General features: G+C 37.1%; 2 protein-coding genes across 3 annotated transcripts in view; one reads left to right on the forward strand and one right to left on the reverse strand.

Annotated features, from left to right (window-relative positions):
- Positions 1 to 9,981, forward strand: part of si:ch73-281f12.4 (RA_Radil_like and Myo5p-like_CBD_Rasip1 domain-containing protein) — a 33,589-nt gene extending 23,608 nt beyond the window's left edge. For both annotated transcript variants that reach the window (XM_038707124.1, XM_038707135.1), the window contains exons 14-16: positions 6,709 to 6,833; positions 7,608 to 7,747; positions 7,848 to 9,981. In XM_038707124.1, coding sequence (XP_038563052.1) covers positions 6,709 to 6,833; positions 7,608 to 7,747; positions 7,848 to 7,950 — 368 coding nt within the window. In that variant the 3' untranslated portion in view covers positions 7,951 to 9,981. The remainder of the gene's footprint in view (positions 1 to 6,708; positions 6,834 to 7,607; positions 7,748 to 7,847) is intronic.
- Positions 9,982 to 11,294: 1,313 nt separating this feature from the next.
- On the reverse strand, positions 11,295 to 17,734 carry LOC119894409. The gene is made up of 4 exons (XM_038707147.1): positions 16,326 to 17,734; positions 14,302 to 14,422; positions 14,127 to 14,225; positions 11,295 to 12,158 (listed from the first exon to the last, which is right to left on the reverse strand). The coding sequence occupies exons 1-4, from the start codon at positions 16,489 to 16,491 to the stop codon at positions 11,798 to 11,800; spliced, it is 747 nt and encodes a 248-aa protein (XP_038563075.1). The 5' UTR covers positions 16,492 to 17,734; the 3' UTR covers positions 11,295 to 11,797.
- Positions 17,735 to 23,374: the final 5,640 nt, after the last annotated feature.

A 23,374-nucleotide genomic window follows, 5' to 3' on the forward strand; every position in this document is an offset into this window, starting at 1 on the left:
GTCTCTCTCCTCAGAAGGATGTTATTGATGTTTTCTCCTGAACAGGCAGAGACATGCTGCTAACAGACAACTCTCAGGTGAGACGAAAGAGGATGTGACCACCACTATGGTGGTCACATCCTCTTTTTAGTGAATATGAGGTGTTGCCAATAAGGCCAAAGGTATTACACTGTATTTCAGGGTAAGGATTGATTTAAAAATTATTTTAATCACTTATAAGGCATTTCCAAGTTACAAAGCCCTTAGAACATTAAGGGGCCGCTAAGGTCTTCCAACCAAAACCTGTTGGTTGTACCGCTAGCCAAACATAAAACCAAAGGCGATTGTTCTTTTGATCTCCCCCCTCCCATTAGATTAGAGTATTTTACAGTCCATACATACAGTACCATTGTAAAGTGAATATGTTTAAGTTTTGGACTGTTGGTTGGGAAAAAAAAGAAGCATTTCCAAACTAAATGATTAATCAAAAACAACACAGAGGTGATTTGAGCTAAATGCTTAAATCCCATGCTAACATACTCAAAATGATAATGCTAACAAGTTAACATGTTCAGCAGGTAATATTTACCATGTTCACCCTCTTTGATTAGCTTGTTTGTATACTAACATTTTCTAATTAGCACTTAAAACAAAGTACGGTTGAGGCTGATGGGAATGTCTTAGTCTTGCAGGTATTTGGTAGCAAACCAATCTATTGGACAAACTTAAATTTTAACCTGATGATGGATTACCAAAGTGATTAAGTATCTTCTAGTTCAGAGTTTTCAAAGTCTGAGACTGTGGAAAAGGAAAAGGGTACCCCCCAACCCCCTTAGTTTATCTGCTTAGTTTTGCTCAGTTCTTGGATGCCTATGGGATCATGATAATATTATTTGATCCCATTGACACCCAACAATTGACCCAAGACAGTCTGTTTGACACAACTTCAGGCTACACTAAATACATAAAAAAAGGTCTGTCCTAAGGCATTTATTAGTTTCTGGCTCTGTTGAAATGGGAAAGACTGTGGGCTTCCCAAAACTACTATTATATCTCTCTTTAACCAAATTAAACACATTTTGGCTTTTCTACATTTAGCTGATGTTTTTATCCAAAGTGACTTACAATTGCTATCTGTGTCAGAGGTCACACGCCTCTGGAGCAACTCGGTGTAAAGGATCTTGCTCAGTGACACATTGGTTGATGTGTCACAGTGGGGAATTGAACCCAGGTCTCTCATATCAAAGGCATGTATCTTTTCCACTGTACCATCACCACCCCTAAATAGTCTCTTTTCGATAACTGAAATGTAATATATTTTCACTTGGTTAGGCCGGCCTCCCACTTTGAAAATCTCTGCTCCAGGGACCACGAATATCATGTTATTTGATAATTTATGGCAATCCATCCTATAGTTGTGATGTTTTAGTCGGGACCAATGTGGTTGATCAACTGAGAGATAAACAAACATTGCTGTCCATCACAGCTAGCAGGGCTAGAAATCATCAGGTAAATCAAGAATGAAACAGTTGTTAGATACAGTATACAGTGTATAATATTAAAAACATACTGAGTGAAAGAATATACATTTTTTAAATAAACATGGCGTCACAGATCCATTAAAGTTGTCTTTTAAAGTCACAAACAGCTGAAACACGTTAACTGAAACCTGACAACAGAAGACGATAGCTCAGAGTTAAGAGCAAAGAAACCATGAAACAAAGCGTAAACCGCTCATGATGACGAACCGACTGCATCTCAAAAGGCCCTTTCATGGCTTCTCTTACACACAGCAGGTTTTGATTCGAATGACACACAGCTCTGTCACTGAGAATATGACCACTTTGCTTTAAACCCTGTCCTGTTAGTAACGTCTAGATTGAGGTCACCTCTTAAAACCTCATTTGCCTCTTCTGACTGACTATTAGCGAAGGTATTTAGTGACTTGACCTCGAGGACCCGCTGCATATTTGAGCTCGGCGGTTCCAGGTCCACATGAAGGTGCCCCTGACATAAAGGAGGTGGAGCGCCTTCACAGTACTCCCTTCATCTTTTAACTTACTCAGAAGGTCAGGAATTTCAAGTGGAAGGCTGTGGAGGGTGGGATCGCGGTGCAAAGGAAAGAGAATTTCCTCTCCCACCCCTATTGTTTTTGAAAGCCTCCGTCATGAGGTCATCTCCAGGAGCGAGAGGGAGTCAGCGTGAGGGAGTCAGCGTGAGGGAGTCAGCGTGAGAGCCGACTTCTTCAGCTTTAAACTGAAATTTTAATTCTCCACACTTTTTGTGTAAGAAAATATAAACTAAACACATCTGTGGTCTAAGCTTCAAGCCAAGTGTTTGACACCTGAGAGCCAGTGTTACACCATATTTTGTGACCGCTATTGCATGGATATTAGTTTGTAAGTAGATGTTAATGTATTTATGTGATTCAGTCTTTAAAACAGGTGAAAGAAAGGCGGAGTGCCTGAAACAATAAATTAGGTATAATTAGTATAATTTTCTACAACGGCGTATTAGTGCCATTGTATAGGTAGAAAACACTGTTTAAGGAGCTGGGAGAGTGGGGTAATATTCTTGAGAAAAAACTGAAAGGTTAAAGTGATAAATTTATGAGAAAAAAACTCAGACATTTCCAAGAAAAACACTTAGAAAAAAATCAGACAAATGCTAAATTGCAGATGTACTTGTGTCATTATAAGCATTAAAAGCAGGTTATGCAGCTGTCAAATATATATTTTCACTGGCCCTAATATACCATTGTACATTTTCTGATGACACTTGATTGTTATTTAGTCTTAAAAGGAATTGAGGGAAATGCCAAATACCTTTTCATTTCAACAGAAGCGCAGCAGAATGAATGTGTAAATATATCTGCAGTTGCAATCAAAATTCTTCAACCCACTTAACCTGCAAGCCATTCCAGTGATGTGAATACAAATGTAATGAAAACATGTCAACTAAGGCCTTGGTGAATAGTACTGAATAGTGCTTACTGATAGTAAGTAAGTACTGAAGATTAATACAATTTCCAGCAGTTAGTCAAAAGGCCTTGAGGCCTCTCTCTTGGACTAATAACCATTCCTGGAATGTCCTTGAGTGGCCATTTCCGTCCATCAATTTGACACACAGAATGTCTTGCAGGTTAAAGCAGCAGTCGGCAACAATTGAACACACAATGCAAAACTTTCCACATTTCTCTCTACTGCTTGCATCACTCCGCTAAGCCCCTACCACCAAACCCACAAGAAGGAACAGTTGCCTTGCGAAACTTCATCCTGCGTAGGGCTCGCTGTCCCCCGGCAAGAGCCTCGCCAAGACCCAGGTCCATCTCGCTTTGAGTCGTCTTTTCAAAGACGCTCCTCTGATGCTTTGCGACAGCGTCTAACAGCGGGATGAGAGGCTAGTACACCACCGTCTCCCCTCAAAAGTTAGTCCCCACTGTTTGTCATCGTGCCTCTTTGCCACCAGTCAATGCCGTTGTTGGCTTCTGAAAGAGAGAGACTTAGAGACTCTTCCTGGCTCTGATTGGTCGTTTAGAACCGGTCTCATGTACTACTGTCAGGATGTAGTGAAAGTTTCAGCAAATATGACAAAAAGTTATTTTTTATAAAATAAAGAGCTGAATCATTGTGATTACAGCTGTAAATATCTTTTATCTAAATATGGTGCCTTTCACTCGTTTTAAAGACTGAATGATGAGGACGTTAATAGCAACTTGTAACTACTTGTACAATATGGCATCCATGCAACAGCGTGGGCAAATGTGTCCTGTTTTGTACCCATCATGCTATCAAGTTTGTATTTCACTCAGAAAGTTGAAGCTTAGCTAGCCTAGCTTGCCAATTCTAGTACTGATTCCTGCTAGTTGAGTGTCCTATACTTAAATCAGATAAACAAGTCATTAACATTAACCTGGAGGATGTCTTGAACGTAACAGCCTCAGAAGGAGAGCACCATCTGCCTACTTATCAATTATAGAGAAAACTGTGTTCATTTACTGTTTAATTTCACCAGAATAAGTGTAACAGAGTTAAAATGCAGTGCCGACATGGTCACTCTGAGCCAAAAATTCAAGCCCGGTGGAGAAAACAGATTAAATGTTCTTTTTTTAGGTCATGAAAAATTTGCCCTAATAAGTACGGAAGTAAAAACAATCTTTAAGGATGTGTAGTGTGTGGTCTGTCTCTGTTGTGTGGTGGAATCAGGAAAGAGGAGGCTGGCTGGTCTAAGATCTGAACCTTCAGAAACTCTTTTGGTCGTATGTGACTGTGTTTGAGTGTGAGAGGTTCAACCCGTGTTAATGCGCTCCCCACTGTGGCTGTGGGCTGTTACAGAAAGGGTTTAAGCTGAAGGATTTTGTTGATCTTAAGCAGATTTACTCATCGGTTACTTGTTGTATTATGTTTTCTCTCTGTTAGTGCCTTTAATAAAAGTAATTTGCTTAAAGAGTTTGAGGATTACATTGGAACAAAGCCATCTGGCACCATCTGCGTGTACATCTGTCCAAACTGGTAGCATATTTAATAGTTTGCATTTTCAGTTCTTTTTCATGTTCCATGTCTATATCATAGTAAATTTAATATATTTGGGTTTTGGACATGATGATGGCATTTCCCCCTGATAGCCAATGGTTAAAAGACTAAACTATCAATTGATTAATCAGGAAAAGACTCAACACATTGATAATAAATAGTAGTTACTAGTTAGTTGCTGCCCTGACAGGATGACACTCAGTCAAGAAGATAAAACACTGTAGTAAAAGAAATTAAATCACTATAATAAATAAAATAACCACTTGGTTCATATCTGAGATTCCACACTTGTCATTGATTTTCTGGAATAAAAACGTTTTAACCAATATTTGATGAGTCTGAATGATGTATGAAATGTAATTTTTTAAGATTAAACTTTTTTGCTTTCTGTTTTGTTTTTACACCCTGATGGGAACTCCGTGCAGAGCCGGCACCTTGGTCTCCAGTATATTTGTGGTTTTGGCAAACGGCTAATGTTATTTTGAAAGTTTGGTAATCCTTTAATCTGACCCCAAGAATTACAGAGAGGTGGTGATGTCAGGAGAGAAAAGAGCAGTGGCCGATCCGTCATGGGAATTTACAGTTGGGTTGGTGCGTGGAATCTTAATCGGGAGAGGCATTGTTCAGGGTAGGTCCTGCGTGGGGGGCAGACAGGCTGCATGTTGGGAAAAGTGGAGGTGGGGGGTCAGGAGCTGCAGGGGTGGGAACAGATTTTTTTGGGAATGCTACTGTTGCTGCTGCGCTGTTGTTGTGACAGGCGGCCCACATGAGAAAGACAGGAAGTCCCTGTTACAGCACCGCAACGTGCTAACCTGTCCACATTCAGTCCCCACTGCTCAGGCTAACAGCTCTGATTTCAGGCAGCTCAGCGGATGATTTAAGAGTTTAAACACTTACTTTGCATCAAAGATGTGCTCTCTGTTTGGAGGAATAATGTTTAGTGTGCTGTTCTGCCACCACTGGTACAATCATTTTAAACAAGACGACTCAGCAACCACCTAATGTAACAATGCTAACATCCTCAGTGTAAAGAAGCAAATATTTTACATTTGCAACTGCTATATATGTCAGAGGTCGCACGCTTCTGGAGCAACTAGGGGTTAAGTGTCTTGGTCAGTGGATTCAAACCTGGGTCTCTCACACCAAAGGCATAGTTTTATTGATATAAAATATTAATAAACAGATATAGACAATTCAAATAGACACTATGCCTCGGTATAAATATAACAAATAATTCAATTAATTCAATAAATGTTCGATTTAATTTATTTAAATCATGTAGGAATCAAATTTACTATTAAGATATTTATTTTGTTTATCGTGATAATAATAGATTTTTATCATGATAACATTTACATATCTACATTGCATGTAGATATGCTGACATGCTTTTGTTTAACGGTATATTGTTTAACATGTTGACCATATTTTTTTAGTGTGGGGCTCATGGGAATATTAATTTAGCTGGAAGTGGTCACAGACAAAAGCATTGGACATGTTGAGAAGACAGAGGATCAGTAAAGTTATTACAGTTCGTCCAGAGGGAAACATGAATGTCTGAACCGAATGTCACAGCAGTCCATCCTATATTTGCTGAGATATTTCACTGAATACAGAAATGTTAAACACATGGTAGCGATATAGGAATATTTAGAAGCTCATCGCTGTAGGATTTATCGTCTGGAAACCATGAACGTCGGTATGAACAGACCCCAGACAGATCTGATTGACTATCTAAGACATAGCGCTATGTAAATATAATGCATTATTGTTGTTATAATTATTTTTAATTGTTTTTATTATTATTAAGGATTTAAACTCTTAATCGAATGAAAATAATGAAAGTTTCGCATGCTGTCCTGCCAAAAAGAAAATAAGACAAACTGTTAAATCAGGTCAATATGGTGAAAGTGTGTATTTATTGAGGATAGCGATAGAGAAAGACTTCGGAGATTAGACCCCTTTCTAGATAGGACATGGATCTCCTGGTGGTTGGTGGTGGAGAAACTGGAGGAATTCTCGTTTCATTCACAGAACTCTTGATTTTCTGTAACGTGTAGTTTTAATAGTTGCTAACATGGTTTGGGGGCTGTGAAAGGAAGTGGTCCTACACTCAGCTGGTCCCAGATCCAGCAGGACCTGTCAGGGTACTTGAGTGAGTACCAGCACTCATGTGTTTCTCTGTTTGTTTGTTCAGCCAGTGGATATGCCAAGTGGAAGACAGAGAATGTGGAAGAAGAAGACGACGACAAAGAGGAAGTGTTCACGGTGGAGCTTCACAGAGGACCTCATGGTCTCGGACTGGCACTCGTGGATGGAACGGTACGACGACCTTTTTTTTATCCAGCGTACCTCTACTTCATAACTTAACATATCAATTTAATTGCATTTACAGTTTCAGTTGTGTAAAACATATTTCTTACTCGCATTGTTTCAAATCGAGGTTTTTTGTTTTCACACAAATCAGTCCAGAAGCAGAAACACCTCAGATGAAGAGGACTAATCCGATCAGACTGCAGGGATTTTAACTCAACGGGCTGAAAGTACACATCTAATCACTCTAAATGTTCTTACTGACAGACGCTCTGCAGTCCAGCCGTGATACAGCGATACGTGTTTTAACAGCTCATTAGTTATCATTAACAACAGCCTGATGATGGTACCACGCAGTACAACTTTTATACCCTCTGAGCACAGATATGAATATTTATTTGTTTGTTTTTCTATGATAGTAACCTGAATATTTCAAGGGGTTTTATTATACATAAAATATAATATCTATGAAAAATATACTTATACAATTATTATTTCCATGGTGACAAACCAAAGTATTAAACAAACTCTAGTTTTGACTTGATGACATTAGATGACACTGTCAATATCATTTATCCTCAGTTAATGTTTGTGCACAATTTCATGACAATCCATCTTTTAGGTATTTCACTCTGGAACTACCAGTTGGCCTGACAGACTTACATGACTTTAGTAATCTGGCTAAAAGGAATATTTCAGCACTCGCACTCGCTGCTGTACGTCACTTTGAAGCGTCCATTGCTGTCATTAATCTTTTATTTTTCCTGTTTTTTCCTTATATAGAAGACACAGCTGAGAATAAGCGGCATTTATGTGAAGTCAGTGGTTCCCGACTCTCCTGCCGCTCTGTGTCAGAAACTGAGAACGGGCGATCGCATCCTGGCTGTTAACGGCATCAGCCTGGTTGGGATGGAATATTCCATGTAAGTATAAAGTACGAACAGATCTACAGAGATTAGTCTCTTCTCCCTGTTATTGGGTATTTACAGTTTCTTATGTCCTTTCTCTGGGTTTTCATTTCAGTGGTAGAGAACTGATTCGATCGTCGGGAGACTGTCTCAAACTGCTGGTGGCCAAGATCGACTCAAAGACGAGGAACAAGAGCTCGGCTACGACTAAATGCTGAAGGAGGAGCTGTGGTGGAAGATAAAGTGCAATTGGGATTACTGGAGGACGTTTGGTTCACCCTTCTTGCGGCATCCAAAGTCAGTATTTCTCACTGGACAGACCCCCAACCAAAGGAAAACACACTTCCTGCTTCTCATTTCAGGCTTGTTGTGAAATAGAGTTGTTTTCGGTGTAAAACAACTCACTATATATGCATTGAGACAATCGACCCAAGCAGCAGGACTGACTCCGACACAGACTGTGGGCATCTGCTGGGTTAGTTTTTAAACGCTCATTTTGCTGCCCCAGCTTCTTTCTGCCCTATAAACAAACTCTGCTCATACACTCATAAACCATGAGGGTTTAGTGGTCAAGGAAAATAACTGTGTCTGAGCACACAGTATTCTGTCTGAGGAACACCACCGAGCTGCTCTCCAGGACCGAGAACTGATTCATGTCTGGCATTAACTGGAACTATTTTGAAATGCATTTTTATAATTATGGCTATTTTAAAAACTGTGAAGCCGCATATTTTACGCTGCAAAAAAACTCTTACCCAGTCATTTGGTAGGGAGTCATAAAAGCATGTCTTCTTAAGCAGAATTATCCCAACTTACTGGGATATTTTGTTTTGAATTTGGACATAAGACGAGATGATCTTTGCATTTTAGCAGTTTGTCTGTTTCATCATGGCCTTTAGAGCATCGCACAAAGCTTTCCATCGTAACATTTCCACTTTCACATCACATGAAAGACTATTCTGTCTTTTACAACAACAGGTAAAAATGACGGGTAACAATAAACGTTCAGGTTGAAAGGTTGCCTGCTCCTCTTTTAAGCAGCTGCAATTAAAATTTTTATCATAACAACGGATTGTATGATTCAAAGTGAAGAGGCTAGATTATCATATACATGCTTTACGGAGCTTTATAGAAATTTTCAGCTGTCTGAACCACAAAATTTTGGTTCTCGTTCACTGGTGTGGGCAAAAAAAAAAACTCTAAAAAACCCCTGTACACTACCTGCTCAGCAACAAACAGCAGACAGACACAGTTAAAGACGAGCTGGTGAACATAGTTTATCATTTAGCAGCTAAAGAGCCAGATATCCCCCTCAGGAGTTGGTGGACAGCAAAAAGAGAGTCAATATTTGACTTAAATTTAAAGGGGTCACAAACATAAACTGAATGCTAATGTTGCTCTGTAGCTGCTGAGTGAGTAAAGAAGCAGCTGTTTGCTAACATGTTCAGCATATCAACTTAAAGGGTGATAATATGTCAGTGTTGTTTTCACAGCTTGTTTCTGCTGGCCAAAAAACAGGTTTTAAACTCAACTTCAAAAATACTCCTCTGGATAAATAAGCCAAAAATATGCTACAACTAAAATAACTCTCAAAGGTGGGAAATGAGGCAGTGTCATAACTTCCTCTGCTTCAGTTTATCGGCTGTACGTTCACATCTACATGCACACGCATATGTACAGGAGTTGAATTAAAGGAATAGCTTGGCATTTTGTGAAGTAACTAGGGAGTCAGATAAGAGGATTAATACCGCTCTCTTTAGCAGTCAGTTAGCTTAGCTTAGCATAAAGACACAGTTAGCCTGGCTCTGTCCAAAGGTAATAAAATCCACCTCTAAAGCTCATTATTAACACGTTATGTCTCGTCTTTGTGCTACACTAACCAGCTCCTGGGTGTTGACACGAGAGTGGCGTCAATCCTCTCATCTATCTGCCGACAAGAAAACAAATAAGTGTTTTTTTACCAAAATGTTGAACTTTTGCTTTGAAGCCTTACTGTCAGTGGTTTGGGCCCAAATCATAAAACATAGAAAGTTACTGATCGGAGAGCAGATGTGTTTAAATATGTTTAACACTGTAGGACAACACGCTGCCGCAGCACTCGTCTGAAGCCTGTGTCTTCATCCCAAATGTAAACAGTGTTTAACTACAAGTATATTGACGCACACAAAGTATTCAATTTTGTAATATTTATATTGCGCAGTATTTTTGAAACTATGGAATAAATATTATTTTGACTTTGAAAATGTTAATCTTGCGTTCATGTTATTGTGTCTTCGTGCAGAAATCTGCTGTAGTGTGTGTGAGTGTGTGTTTGTGGGGGAACAAATAAAGCAGCAGCAGGTTTTTGGAGTGAACTACATTTGCAGCTGGAATGTAAAAGTCTGGCAGGGTGGAGCAGCAGGGAAGCTGCTGGGTGTGTCGGCTGCATGTCGCGCTTTAGTGGCCGCCACCAGCAGCTGTTTATAGCTGCTCTGTGGTTTCCACTAGCAAAGCACTTTCCACTGACTCCAACGCAGCACAGTTCAGCCTCTGTGGCCCCCTGAGGACACGATTAAAAAACACTATTTTATATTAACATCTTGTATACTGTTACTTAATGTGACTTTAATTAAAGTGTAAACAGGCCTCAAGGTGCTGAGTGTGAGGCTCCCCTGCAGCTCACTTACATAAATCCTCTTTAAAGACCAGACTTTCCTGATTAAACTTTATGTTTATTCTGCTTACTGCTCAGTTCTGAAGAGCTGCTCAGTTTTTAGGTACTTTCACTTTACTTGAGTATTTCAATTGTATGCTACTTTCTACTTCTTCTCCACTAAATCTCAGAGGGGAATACTGTACAGTTTTACCCCTCTACAAACAAGACATACGCTCAATCTATAAATAAAATGTTTTACTGTGCTATAAATTAAACTATCCAACATTAGAAAAAGTAGTTAAAATGTGCTCCACCTCTACCAGCTGTAGCATTAACTGCTTACGTGTAGCATCAGTAATAATTTTACAATAATATGATATAATAATGTTACTTTGCAGAAGGGACCATTCTGCCCAACAGGTACTTTTACTTTAATAATACAAAAAAAGTATATTTTGCTGATAATACTTTTACTTAAGTAAGGTTTTGAATGTTTAATTACAGGAAACATCCAGAATTATGTACTTAATGAAATATGGCAGCTATAAAAAAAACTTTTGTGGGGTTTGAATGATTTGAAACTCAGTTTTAACAGTTTTGTGCCATATTTACATTTTCAGATGGTTGAAGTTCCACCCCGTCTCCGAGAAGTTGGGCTTATTTATTTATTATTACATTTATTTATGGTTACGTTAGGTGGGGTTTGGGTGAGGTTAGGGAAACATAAGGCACCATAATCTTTTACTATCCTCAACCAAAACCCTCCTGTTTCCTGAACCAAAGTAGTACTATGTTGACCGTTCTGATCTTAGGCCAGTGTGAGTTGCACTGGTGACAGTTGTACACAAGCTAAAACTAATTTTAAACCTGAAAAGAAGGCATGGTTTGACCATGAAAACAATCAATCACACCTGCTGACAAACAAAGAACCAGGAAAACATGGCTTGTAATTTGTGAAAGACAGAGTAAAGAGGTTTGAGAGGCCACAGCTACCACTTCAAGATTTTAAGTCAAGCTCAAGACATCATTTAATATACTTCATAAAGATTGTTATACAAAAAAATAACTCTATTTAATAAAAAAAAAAAAAAAAGAGTTAGACCCAACAAAAATATGACAATTTACTCTTAGCATGCTAACATTAGCTATTTATCTAGTCAATGCAGATGGCAATGAGCTAGTAGCTAAATCTGGTACAAAAAAGTTATGCATAGTTATATTCATGGCCGCTTTGAGTGACAGGTGGGTACCATCACAGGTGGCTAGCTGCAGCAACTCGCCTCAGCTCCACCTCTCTCCATTTTTTTGGATTAGAAGGAAGCCGGCAAGTCAAGGCACTGCCAAGATGGCAAGTTAAAAGTAGTAGGCCGACCGACATCTCTATATCCACACTGCTAACATGCATGGCTAAAAAAAGTTGGACAGTTATGTCATTTACGGACACCGGCAGCAGAGTCTGGCTTTGACCTGAAGTACTGGTCACAGTTGAGGATGGGACAGTCTGTAAACGGCAGTCTGTAGTCGTAGTACACAGTGTCCTCTGGAGGAGTTTCCTCTGGCCCCCCTTTAAAGCCACACTCCTCCAGGGAGCACTCTGGTAGCAGGCGGGCCTCCTCTGTGGGCACTCTGCTCCGGAAAACCTCCAGCCTGGAGGTCTGGATCCCGACCCGGTCCTGGATCATCCTGATCAGGCCGAAAACTCTGCTGCTGCTCGACAAAACCACCACAAAGTTCCCTGGATGGGCAGCAGCTGATTCGAAGGGGATCAGTCTGACACGCAGACGGATGAACCTGTTGGCGAAAATCCAGCGTTAGATCACACAGAATCCGTTTCATGTGTGGATGTTTGAACGAGCGATACTCTGTACATAACGAGTCTGGAGCATAATCACCTTTCCAAAAACAAAAACCCAAGAGCGAAAGTGATAAGTAATTAGTAAAACTCTAATAAGCTGCAAACATTTCATATCTAAAAGTAGCAGTACCACAGTGTATGAATAAAAGTACAAAAGCATTAGCATCTAAAAGACTTAAAGTACAAAAGTACAAGTACTCATGCAGAATGGCTTTCTCTCTCTCTCTCTCTTTCTGTCTCTCTCTCCCTCCATGGGTGTAAAGTATTTACTTTATCTATAATAATCAATGGTAGAAGAAGTATTCAGACTCTTCAGTACGAACAGTTATACAGTAATACCACACTCTAATACTTCACTTCAAGAAAAAGCCCTGCATTCAACCTTGCTTAAGTCAAAGTATGTAAGTATTATCAGCAAAATGTAGGCCTACTTATAGTATCAAACATGTATCTGATGTTTTTAGATTAATGAATATTCCTTCTGCATTAATGTGTATTTTACTGCAGTAGAAGTTTAAGGTTGAGGTAATTCTAACTCCTTTAATATCCTGTTAGGTAGTTTAATCTACGGCAATTCATCATATTCTTCAAGATCATCATGTGTTTGTATTATCGCTACAGACAAATGTAGTAGATTAGCATAAAATGGAAATACTCGAGTAAATTACAAGTACCTCAAAATTGTTCTTACAGAACCCGAGTAATATACTTAATTACTGTCCAACACTGACACACACAGTTATGGCAACCAGGTCAAAAAAGACACAAACACTTGTCTAAAGGTCGCTGTGAGGACTCCTTTGTTTACGTAGCTGTTGACTCTTCGTGTCTCCTGAAGTTACAGGATCTGATTTACTGCTGATAGCTGAGGCTCCGAAATAACTCTGATGTTGAAGCTCACACATGGAGGTACAGTGTAAAGGTCAACTCAGCCTGAAGTTTGTGACGAGCTGCTGAGTTTTTAACGTAAAATCTTAATCTGAAAAGTAACTAGTAACCATAACTGTCAGATAAATGCAGATGTACTAAAGACGTACTTATATTGTACTTACTACTTATACTAAACTACATTTTGGAGGAAAATACAAATATGTACATTTTACATTTTGTAAATAATTATAGCCCAGTGATATTTATATACTATTCTGAAATTGTCCATTCTGTATAATCCAATCCAATCCACTTTATTTCTATAGCACATTTTACAAACACAAAGTTACCAAAGCGCTGCACAGAAGACTCAAACATACAAAACAATTAATATAAAATTTTGTAAAAACAAAATAGGGGCTGTTCGTACATGGAGGGGCAGAGCGTTCCAGAGTTTAGGTCCAAGCACAGAAAAGGCCCTGTTCCCCCGAGTTTTAAGTCTTGTCTTGGAGACCACAAGCTGGAGCTGGCCCTCTGACCTCAGTGACCGCGCTGGCGTATAAATTTGGATGAGGTCCGAGATATATGTTGGGGCCAGTCCATTCACAGCTTTAAAAACAAACAATACAATCTTAAACTCAATCCTAAAACGAACAGGAAGCCAGTGCAATGAGGCAAGAATTGGAGTCATATGAGCGCACTTTTTGAGGTACTTTTACATGTTTATACTGATACTTTTGTATTTTTACTTAAGTAAGATTTTAAATGCAGAAATCTTCCTTGTAAGAGGGTAATTTTACACTCCAGTATGTACTTTTGCTTAAGAAAAAAATGTGAGAACTTCTTCCACCACTGGATTAATGTAGTCAAGTTTAAAAGTACAATATGTCCATATGAAATGTAGTAAAGTATAAGTAAAAAGTACCTCAAAAATGTATTTAAGTCTAGTACTTAAGTAAATGATCTTAGTTAGAGGCAGTTTTTGAAGTGGAATAGGGCTGAGGAAGCCAGAACTTCACATGTACATGACGTACTTGTCCTTGTCAGGGTTTAACAGCTGACGGCGAGCACTTCTTTCCAAACCAGAGACGTCCTCTGATATCTGAGGGTCGATCTGTGTGCTGTCACTCAGTCTGTGATGACAGAAAGACAGAATATGAATAAAAACAAAAACAAAATGCTCAGACAAAGGGATACTGTTGATTCTACCTCCGTCTCTGCACTTGGCTGCTCAAGTCTTGATAACTGATCATGTTGTCGTTGGTCTTCAGCAGCTGACTCAGCATGTGGAGCTGAAACTGCTGACAAGGGACGTCCAAGTTAATCAGACCTGCAGCCGGAGACACAAGGATCAATGATAATGTATTTTTCTCAATATCAGTCGTTGTAGACTGTTCATCAAATGTTGGACTCAGGACTCATTTTCTTGATAGCAGAAAATGTAGAAAAATAGTAATAACCATACTATTATTTCATATTTTTGTCAGAAAATGTATTTTATTAGCGTATAAGCAAAACATTCCTCCAACAGTAAAAGGTTAATTTGTTTTGTTTTTTCAACTTAAATTGGCCCAGTATTGAACTAGCAGGCTGCGACAGGGCTACAACATTATCCTTGCACGCCTTCAAAGCAGATACTGACAAGCTCTGATTATTAATATGTGTCTGACAGCATTATGGAAAGGATCTCTATAGAAATAGACATTTTTTTAAACAGTAAGATCCATTTTGTTCAACCAGGAACTGACACTATATTTCTCTTGTCCAACATTACATTTGTTCATTTAGCTGACACATTTATCCAAAGCGACTTACGATTGCTATACATGCCAGAGGACGCACGCCTCTGGAGCAGTTAGAGATTAAGTGTCTTTGAACCCGGGTCTCTCACACCAAAGGGATGTGTCTTATCGATTGCGCCATCACCACCCCACCAGACAACTCCACCAGACTCCCTACACAAAAATAGCAATTTTACCTCTCTGTCTACCACTGACTTGATGGGTTAATTTGTCTTTTTTAATTTATGTGATTTTGGTGTTTTTAACCGTTTAAAACGCCAAAAATCACACAACTCAAACAAAAACAAACAACAAAATCACACAATAACACAAACAAACAAAAACAACCATGGCAGCAATAGACCAGCAACTCCCATATTCTGCGAGGTAAAATAAACGTTTTTATCAATGGAGTCTGGTGGCTTTGATGAGAGAGCTATAGTGACTTTTTCTGGTTAAACGAAAATGATCTTACTCTTTAAAACAAGGTTTCTCGCTGTAGGGATCCTTTCCGTAATTCTGTCACTTATAATAACAATCTGAGCCTGTCAGAGTCAAAATCAAGAACCTTAGTGGACGTACTTTTACGGCAATTGCCTGTAAGGATGGCGTTACCGCCCTGTTTCACACAATTTAACACTGGACCAATTTCAAGTCAGCTACTCCTTCACCAGCATGCATTCAGGGGTTCAACATCTGCTTTATCGGTCTAATTATATTACTTATAATGTGGTTTTCATCCCCAAGGGCAGTCAGCACAGTAGAAATGTTGATTTAAATGGGAATAAGAATTATATTTTTTCTTGAATAGTTATGTGTGAGTATCCCAGTGTAGTTTGGTAAACCTGGCAAATAGAAAGTCAGGAATTTACTGCCTGCTGTCTGTGTTTGTTTGCCTACTGAAAAGAGGTGATTCCAAAATGAATCACAGCCTGCATCTCAGTTACATGCTCGCAGTTCTTGGTGCTCCTAAAACTGTCTTCAGCACAAAAGTCTAGTTTACTCAGAGCGTCTGAAGTTTGACAGACAAAAGGAACATTGTCCTGGTTTTGTTTCCGTGAGCCAGCTGCTCTTATCAGCGAGAGGGGATAAGAGGAAATGAGCCACTGCTCGCATTATCAAAAGTCTGACTCACAGTACCCTCCATAAATACTTCAGTACAACCACACTGTGGCATTTGGTTAATACTGACCCATATCTCTTTCTAATCTCTTTTTCCTTCAAGATTATCTTTATCTGACATTCACAGGAGCTGGAACAGACACTGAAGACTGTCGTGGAAAAAGAGTTTAAGTGAGAGTTTTTAAGCCCTCCACAGATTTTAGCCTAATAAAAGCGGAATCACAGAAAATACTATAATTGTTTCCCAAAGACGAACAAGAAGGGCAGGGGAACACATTCCCCACAGCTTGTTCAGACTCTGGAGATGACGATGCAGAGAAGATGGATTACCCAGCTCAAAATCCTTCAGGTTGACTGATCCACTTCTGTCTGTGTCACTGTGGCTGAACAGCTCGTCCACCTCCTGTTGACGGTCTGAAAACCACCGAATCATCTCATGCAGGAAGCTCTCAAACTCCAGCCTGTTGGACCTGAAGGCCTGGGAGGCTTTGTCCATGGAAACCTTAAATAACGTGATAAAGGCACTTGCTTGTATCGGCACAGGTGTTTTTATGCAGTGATACTTTTTTTTTTTTACAAAAGTGTTAATTTAACACTTTGGACAAGATTGACATCTTGTAAATTTATAATAAGGCCTTCTGATAATATCAAGTAGCGTGTTAGTAATTAAACTAGATTTAGGGTCACAGCAAGTTCCTGGCAAACTGCTAAGCTAAGCTAACCTGTAGCTATTGGTAGCTTCATATTTACCGTTCAGTGGTTTTGACCTTCTTACATAACTCTCAGCAAGAAAGTGAATAAGCGTATTTCTTAAAATGTCAAACCATTAAGTGTTAAGGGTCAACTACAGGCCTTCTGTCACTAACTATAAACATTTAACACACTACTTCCTAAAAGAGTCATAATACACTGAAGCCTTTTATGGTCATTTGGTTTGACTGTTGGTTCGTACTTTACACACATTTTTATACTTTTCTTTGGTGAGTTTTCTGGGCTGCTGCTTTTTTTTCTTCATGTTGGCCTCCTACATGTGAAACGTCTTATCCAGGACGAGGAAGGAAGCAGCTCTCAGCTCTGTGTTTACAGAAGATATGAGGTTGGAGTTAAGTCACTGTGATCCCTGTGGAAGAGAAGATGAAATGTTGGTGTTCATAATAGAGGTAGATGTATTTTTCTATTGACCTTCAAACAAACCTTTAAACCACTAGTTGAATGTGAGGTTGCTTGACATTTAACAAAGAAAATAAACCAGGCCAGACTATTTCTAACTGAACATGACTAAACCATGACTAAACCTAGGGCTGCCAAGCTGTCAGAAAAACCCTATCACCAATACTATTTAGCTTCAACTGTTTATCCATACATCTTTGCTATCTATTTCAACTGCATCTAACATTTAGCTAACTATTCTTTATCCAATACTTTCATATATCTATTTCAACCATCTGTCCATCACTTTTACCTCACTATTTCAACTGTTTACACATTTAGCTAACAGTTTCAAATGTCTATTAACTTTAGCTAGCTATTGCAACAATTACCTATATAGCAAATATAACTGCATACATGTTATTTTTAGCTATTTCAGATGTTTTTCCTTTACTTTTACCTAAATAATTCAACTGTTTATCCGTTCATTTTTGCTAACTAGTTTAAATGTTACACATTACTTTAATCTAAATATTTCAAGTTCCTTTTAGCTAACTATTTCAATTGTTAATCCGTTCATTTTAGCTAACTAGTTTAAATTTAATTTTACTTTTTCAACTGTTGTCCATTATTTTTAGATAACCATTTAAAATGTTGTTCATTACTTTTAAGTATTTTAAATGTTGTCCATTATTTTTAGTTAAATATTTCAAATGTTGTCCATTACTTTTAAGTATTTCAAATGTTGTCCATTACTTTTAAGTATTTCAAATGTTGTCTATTACTTTTAAGTATTTCAAATGTTGTCCATTACTTTTAAGTATTTCAAATGTTGTCTATTACTTTTAAGTATTTCAAATGTTGTCTATTACTTTTAAGTATTTCAAATGTTGTCCATTACTTTTAAGTATTTCAAATGTTGTCCATTACTTTTAAGTATTTCAAATGTTGTCCATTATTTTTAAATATTTCAAATGTTGTCCATTACTTTTAAGTATTTCAAATGTTGTCCATTATTTTTAAATATTTCAAATGTTGTCCATTACTTTTAAGTATTTCAAATGTTGTCCATTATTTTTAGCTAACTATTTCAAATGTTGTCCATTATTTTTAAATATTTCAAATGTTGTCCATTATTTTTAGCTAACTATTTCAAATGTTGTCCATTATTTTTAAGTATTTCAAATGTTGTCCATTATTTTTAAATATTTCAAATGTTGTCCATTATTTTTAGCTAACTATTTCAAATGTTGTCCATTATTTTTAAATATTTCAAATGTTGTCCATTACTTTTAAGTATTTCAAATGTTGTCCATTATTTTTAAATATTTCAAATGTTGTCCATTACTTTTAAGTATTTCAAATGTTGTCCATTATTTTTAGCTAACTATTTCAAATGTTGTCCATTATTTTTAAATATTTCAAATGTTGTCCATTATTTTTAGCTAACTATTTCAAATGTTGTCCATTATTTTTAAGTATTTCAAATGTTGTCCATTATTTTTAAATATTTCAAATGTTGTCCATTATTTTTAGCTAACTATTTCAAATGTTGTCCATTATTTTTAAATATTTCAAATGTTGTCCATTACTTTTAAGTATTTCAAATGTTGTCCATTATTTTTAGCTAACTATTTCAAATGTTGTCCATTATTTTTAAGTATTTCAAATGTTGTCCATTATTTTTAGCTAACTATTTCAAATGTTGTCCATTATTTTTAGCTAACTATTTCAAATGTTGTCCATTATTTTTAAGTATTTCAAATGTTGTCTATTATTTTTAAATATTTCAAATGTTGTCCATTACTTTTAGCTAACTATTTCAAATGTTGTCCATTACTTTTAAGTATTTCAAATGTTGTCCATTATTTTTAAATATTTCAAATGTTGTCCATTACTTTTAAGTATTTCAAATGTTGTCCATTATTTTTAAATATTTCAAATGTTGTCCATTATTTTTAAGTATTTCAAATGTTGTCCATTATTTTTAAATATTTCAAATGTTGTCCATTATTTTTAGCTAACTATTTCAAATGTTGTCCATTATTTTTAAGTATTTCAAATGTTGTCCATTATTTTTAAATATTTCAAATGTTGTCCATTACTTTTAGCTAACTATTTCAAATGTTGTCCATTACTTTTAAGTATTTCAAATGTTGTCTATTATTTTTAAATATTTCAAATGTTGTCCATTACTTTTAAGTATTTCAAATGTTGTCTATTATTTTTAAATATTTAAAATGTTGTCCATTACTTTTAGCTAACTATTTCAAATATTGTCCATTATTTTTAAATATTTCAAATGTTGTCCATTACTTATAGCTAACTATTTCAAATGTTGTCTATTACTTTTAAATATTACAAATATTGTCCATTATTTTTAAATATTGCAAATATTGTCCATTACTTTTAAATATTACAAATATTGTCCATTACTTTTAAATATTACAAATATTGTCCATTACTTTTAGCTTACTATTTCAGATGTTTTACCATTACTTTTATATAGCTGTTAAAACTGTGTTTCATTTTATCTATTTCAACTATTCATCTGGCACTTTATCTGTAACAACTTCTCTGGTCTCTTGCTAACTAGTTTTCACACTCTGTCAACACATGGTGTATACAGCTGACTCAACATGTGGATTTTTTATTTATTTTTGTTTTGTTTTTATTGTTTAGCTACTCCACAATCTTTATACCCCCAAGCAACTGCTGAAGTACTCATGGGCGGGAATCACTGAGGTATGAAAGGTCTGTTTATTAGAAGATCAGATGTGTATTCTGTTACTAAACCTGATCTGACCTATGACTAGACCACAAAGAACTTTAGGATGTGAAGAGACATGTTTTACAGTGTAGTTCAGTGATTACTCATGCTCAACTCCAACAGATACCACATTATAGCAACAGAATGACAAAATAGGAGAAGAATAGCCTGACGATTTTGCAGTGGCTCATCCTTCCTGGTCCCGTTAAACAATGAAGACAGGAAACAAAGCAATGGTGACCATGATGAGGGTGAGTGTGCTCTCTGCTGTCCCTGGCTTCCTCAGCCCTATTCCCAGTTCATGTCCCAGTACACATCCCAGTACCAGTGCTGGGAGCTGGGGGGGTTTCTGAGATCCGGTCCCTCCCTCAGACAGGAAATCCCGTCTGGAGACGAAGGTGTACGGGGAAGCCTGACTTGGAGGAGAGCCAGTCAGGATGCCTCCGACTCTCAGACAGTTTGATTTACTAGCAGCAATGAAATATTCGCTCATTTCCTTAAGTAAACGTAGTGATGCCACAATGGAAAAATACATTTAGTTACTATCTCTAACTAACTCTTACTCTGCAATGGTGAAACTTTTAACTAAAATTGCAGCAACTTTCAGCTCTTACTCTACAGAAATCACAGGTTTCTAGTTTACATTACTTTATATCTTGATGGGTAGATCAACCTATAACAAAACAATGCACTATATTTATTATAATATATTTATGTTCAACCTTAATCTGCAACTTTCTCTGTTAACTGTAGCTGTTGAATCAGTGTAATGCGGTAAAAAGTAAAGCAATACTTGAAATGCAAAGTATAAAGTTGTAGAAAATGGAAGTACAGTAATCGTTCAAATGTTTTACCTGACAAGACTAATATTTTGAGTTGACTGTATCTACAATAATTACATAATAATTAAAATGTAATTCCCTCAGAAATGTGATGGGGAAAAAGAATTAAGTAACACAAAAATGTAAATACTCCAGTCCAGTAAAGGCAAAAGTACCTCCGAATTGTACAAGAGTTTTGTAAAAGTACAACTGCACCACTGGATACAAGACTGATACTTAAAATAAAAGAGTTTATCTACAATATTGTATCATAGTTAGTGAGTAAAATGTACAATATTTCCCCAGAAATGTGGTGGAGAAAAGTTGTAGTAGTAGTCTCCCTAAGTAGTACCTACATTTACTTATACTACTTCTGAAGACTGGATGTATATATTGTACTGATACAGATTGTAGTTGTTCTCAGTTTCTGTAATTTGCTTAAATCCCTCTGAGGACCAAACTGAAACTTTCATCTTTCCTCTTTTATATTTCCTCTCATGCATATTTATGCCTTTACAACAGGCAGATCACTTCAAAGAGGATTTCAGGTTCTCCCAACCGCTCTTCTTTAAATGGAGAACCACAGGTGTGCTGCTAGTATGTGAGGGGGGGAGGGGTCTGCGGACAAGGCTGAGAGCCAAAGTGTGCACTCATGCAACATGAAATTTAAGAACAGTTTCCGACAGTCATGCAGGATTTGATATATTTTGGACTCTCATCGAACTCTTAAAGTTCCAGTGAACAGCAATAGCACACGGTAAATATACTCCATAATAATTAAATGGTTAATTATTGAGGCAATAAAATTACAGAAAACACAAAAGTATCAAAGTATGTTGTTGTTGATGTTTGAACAACAGACCAAAAACAAAGATATTTAGTTAACTATCATATAAAACAGAGAAAAGCAGTAACATCTCACACAGGTGAAGCTGGGACCAGAGGAAGATTAGAAAAGTAGTTAAAAGTTGGTAACTGTATATAAAGTAGTTAAAACTAACTTGACCTGAGCACTTACAACAGTAAAATCTTAAAATGCTACTGTAATATTGATGTATCCTTATTAACACTAATAAAATATAAGTCACAATGGACGTTTTACTGCAGAAGAAATACTTTTGATACTTTAATATTTATGTACTGTAACTTAACAACACGTCCTCATACCTAAACATCAAAATAGGTTGATTGTCAATGACTCTCAAAACGACGTATACAGTCCAGCCACAGTATGTTATGCAAATAAGCCAATGTTACGTCAGTCACGTGACGTTAAACACGTGGTTAACGCTGGGAAATGTTTGGTTGAGTTTAGGCAACAAACCTACCTGGTTAGGTTTAGTAAAAGTTCGTGGTTTGGGTATCACGTGACGTGGCTTAACTCTTGCTGTAAGTCACTTACTTTAAATAACTCAACATTGACTTTGTTTCAACACGGGACTCAACCCTCTAGTAGGTTAAAGTCACGTTTTTAACCTGACTTCTTGATTTGCTGCGTCATACAGGAGGTCGCGGCCTTTCAATAAACCTAAGTATGGGTTGTAATAAGTTGCTGCACAATCGACCTATACAGACGTTTTTCTGGTGAGGACGGGCTGTAATTTAACTGGCATTTTAAATACAGTAATAGAATATTTTTACATTGTTGTATTCATACTTTCACTTAAGTAGCCTGAAGTATCTGAGTACTTCATCCACCACCGTATAATGTGGCTTGAAATGGAAATACTTAAGCACAAGTATAGCTCAAAGTTGTGTTTAAGTACAATACTTGAGTAAATGTAATTAGTTACTTTCCACCACTTTCAGTAAAACATTAAAATAAGGCAGCACATGTGGAAGACCGCAGATAACTGTGTAGTGAACCTACAACATGAGGTGTAATCCCTGCTTATGTTGCCAGCAGCTCTAACAGAAAGGTCATATCTGCAGTATGTAGAGCTTCTGGGTGTTTTCAGTCCCTGAACACTGTCAGAATAATGAATCAGCTGGTTTGCCTCAACAGTATCTGTGTGTGTGTGTGTGTGTGTGTTTAGTAAACATCAGTACAGTGAAATGTATCTGACTACATGTCCTCAAGCTCTGTACTTATAAATTTAAGGTACTTGTACTTCAATTGAGTCTTCTTTTCATGCCACTTCTACGTCTTTACAACTCAGAGGGAAATATTTGACTTTTTACTCCAGTTCATTTACCTGACTGCTGATAGTTACTGCAGATTTACACAAAAATATATGAGACATTTTTCATAAACAAAACAATCAATTAATAGAGAACATTATCAGCAGTATGCATCCATAATTAAAATAATAATTAGTTGCAGTCAAATACAAAATAATGCTTTTACATTAATACATCAGTAGCAATACTCTAATTATATAATATAATAGTATTACAGCCACTTTTAATATTTTTAGTACACTTTCCTGATTATACTAACATACTTTTACTTAAGTTACATTTTCAACGCAATACTTGACCTTGTACCACAGTGTGGTATTTGTACTTATCTATTAGTATCTGAATACTTCATCACTGCAAAAGCTTTCAGTCATTTTGATCTTCTGAGATCAGTGCCGCAATGAGCACATAATGTTTGGTCACAGCTCCCTCTGCTGGGTGAAAGTATGAAGCTCAGT

The sequence above is a fragment of the Micropterus salmoides genome, unplaced genomic scaffold (assembly GCF_014851395.1).
Source record: "Micropterus salmoides isolate LMB-PRFRI ecotype aquatic unplaced genomic scaffold, ASM1485139v1 Ms_hic_scaffold_10, whole genome shotgun sequence".
NCBI lineage: Eukaryota > Metazoa > Chordata > Actinopteri > Centrarchiformes > Centrarchidae > Micropterus > Micropterus salmoides.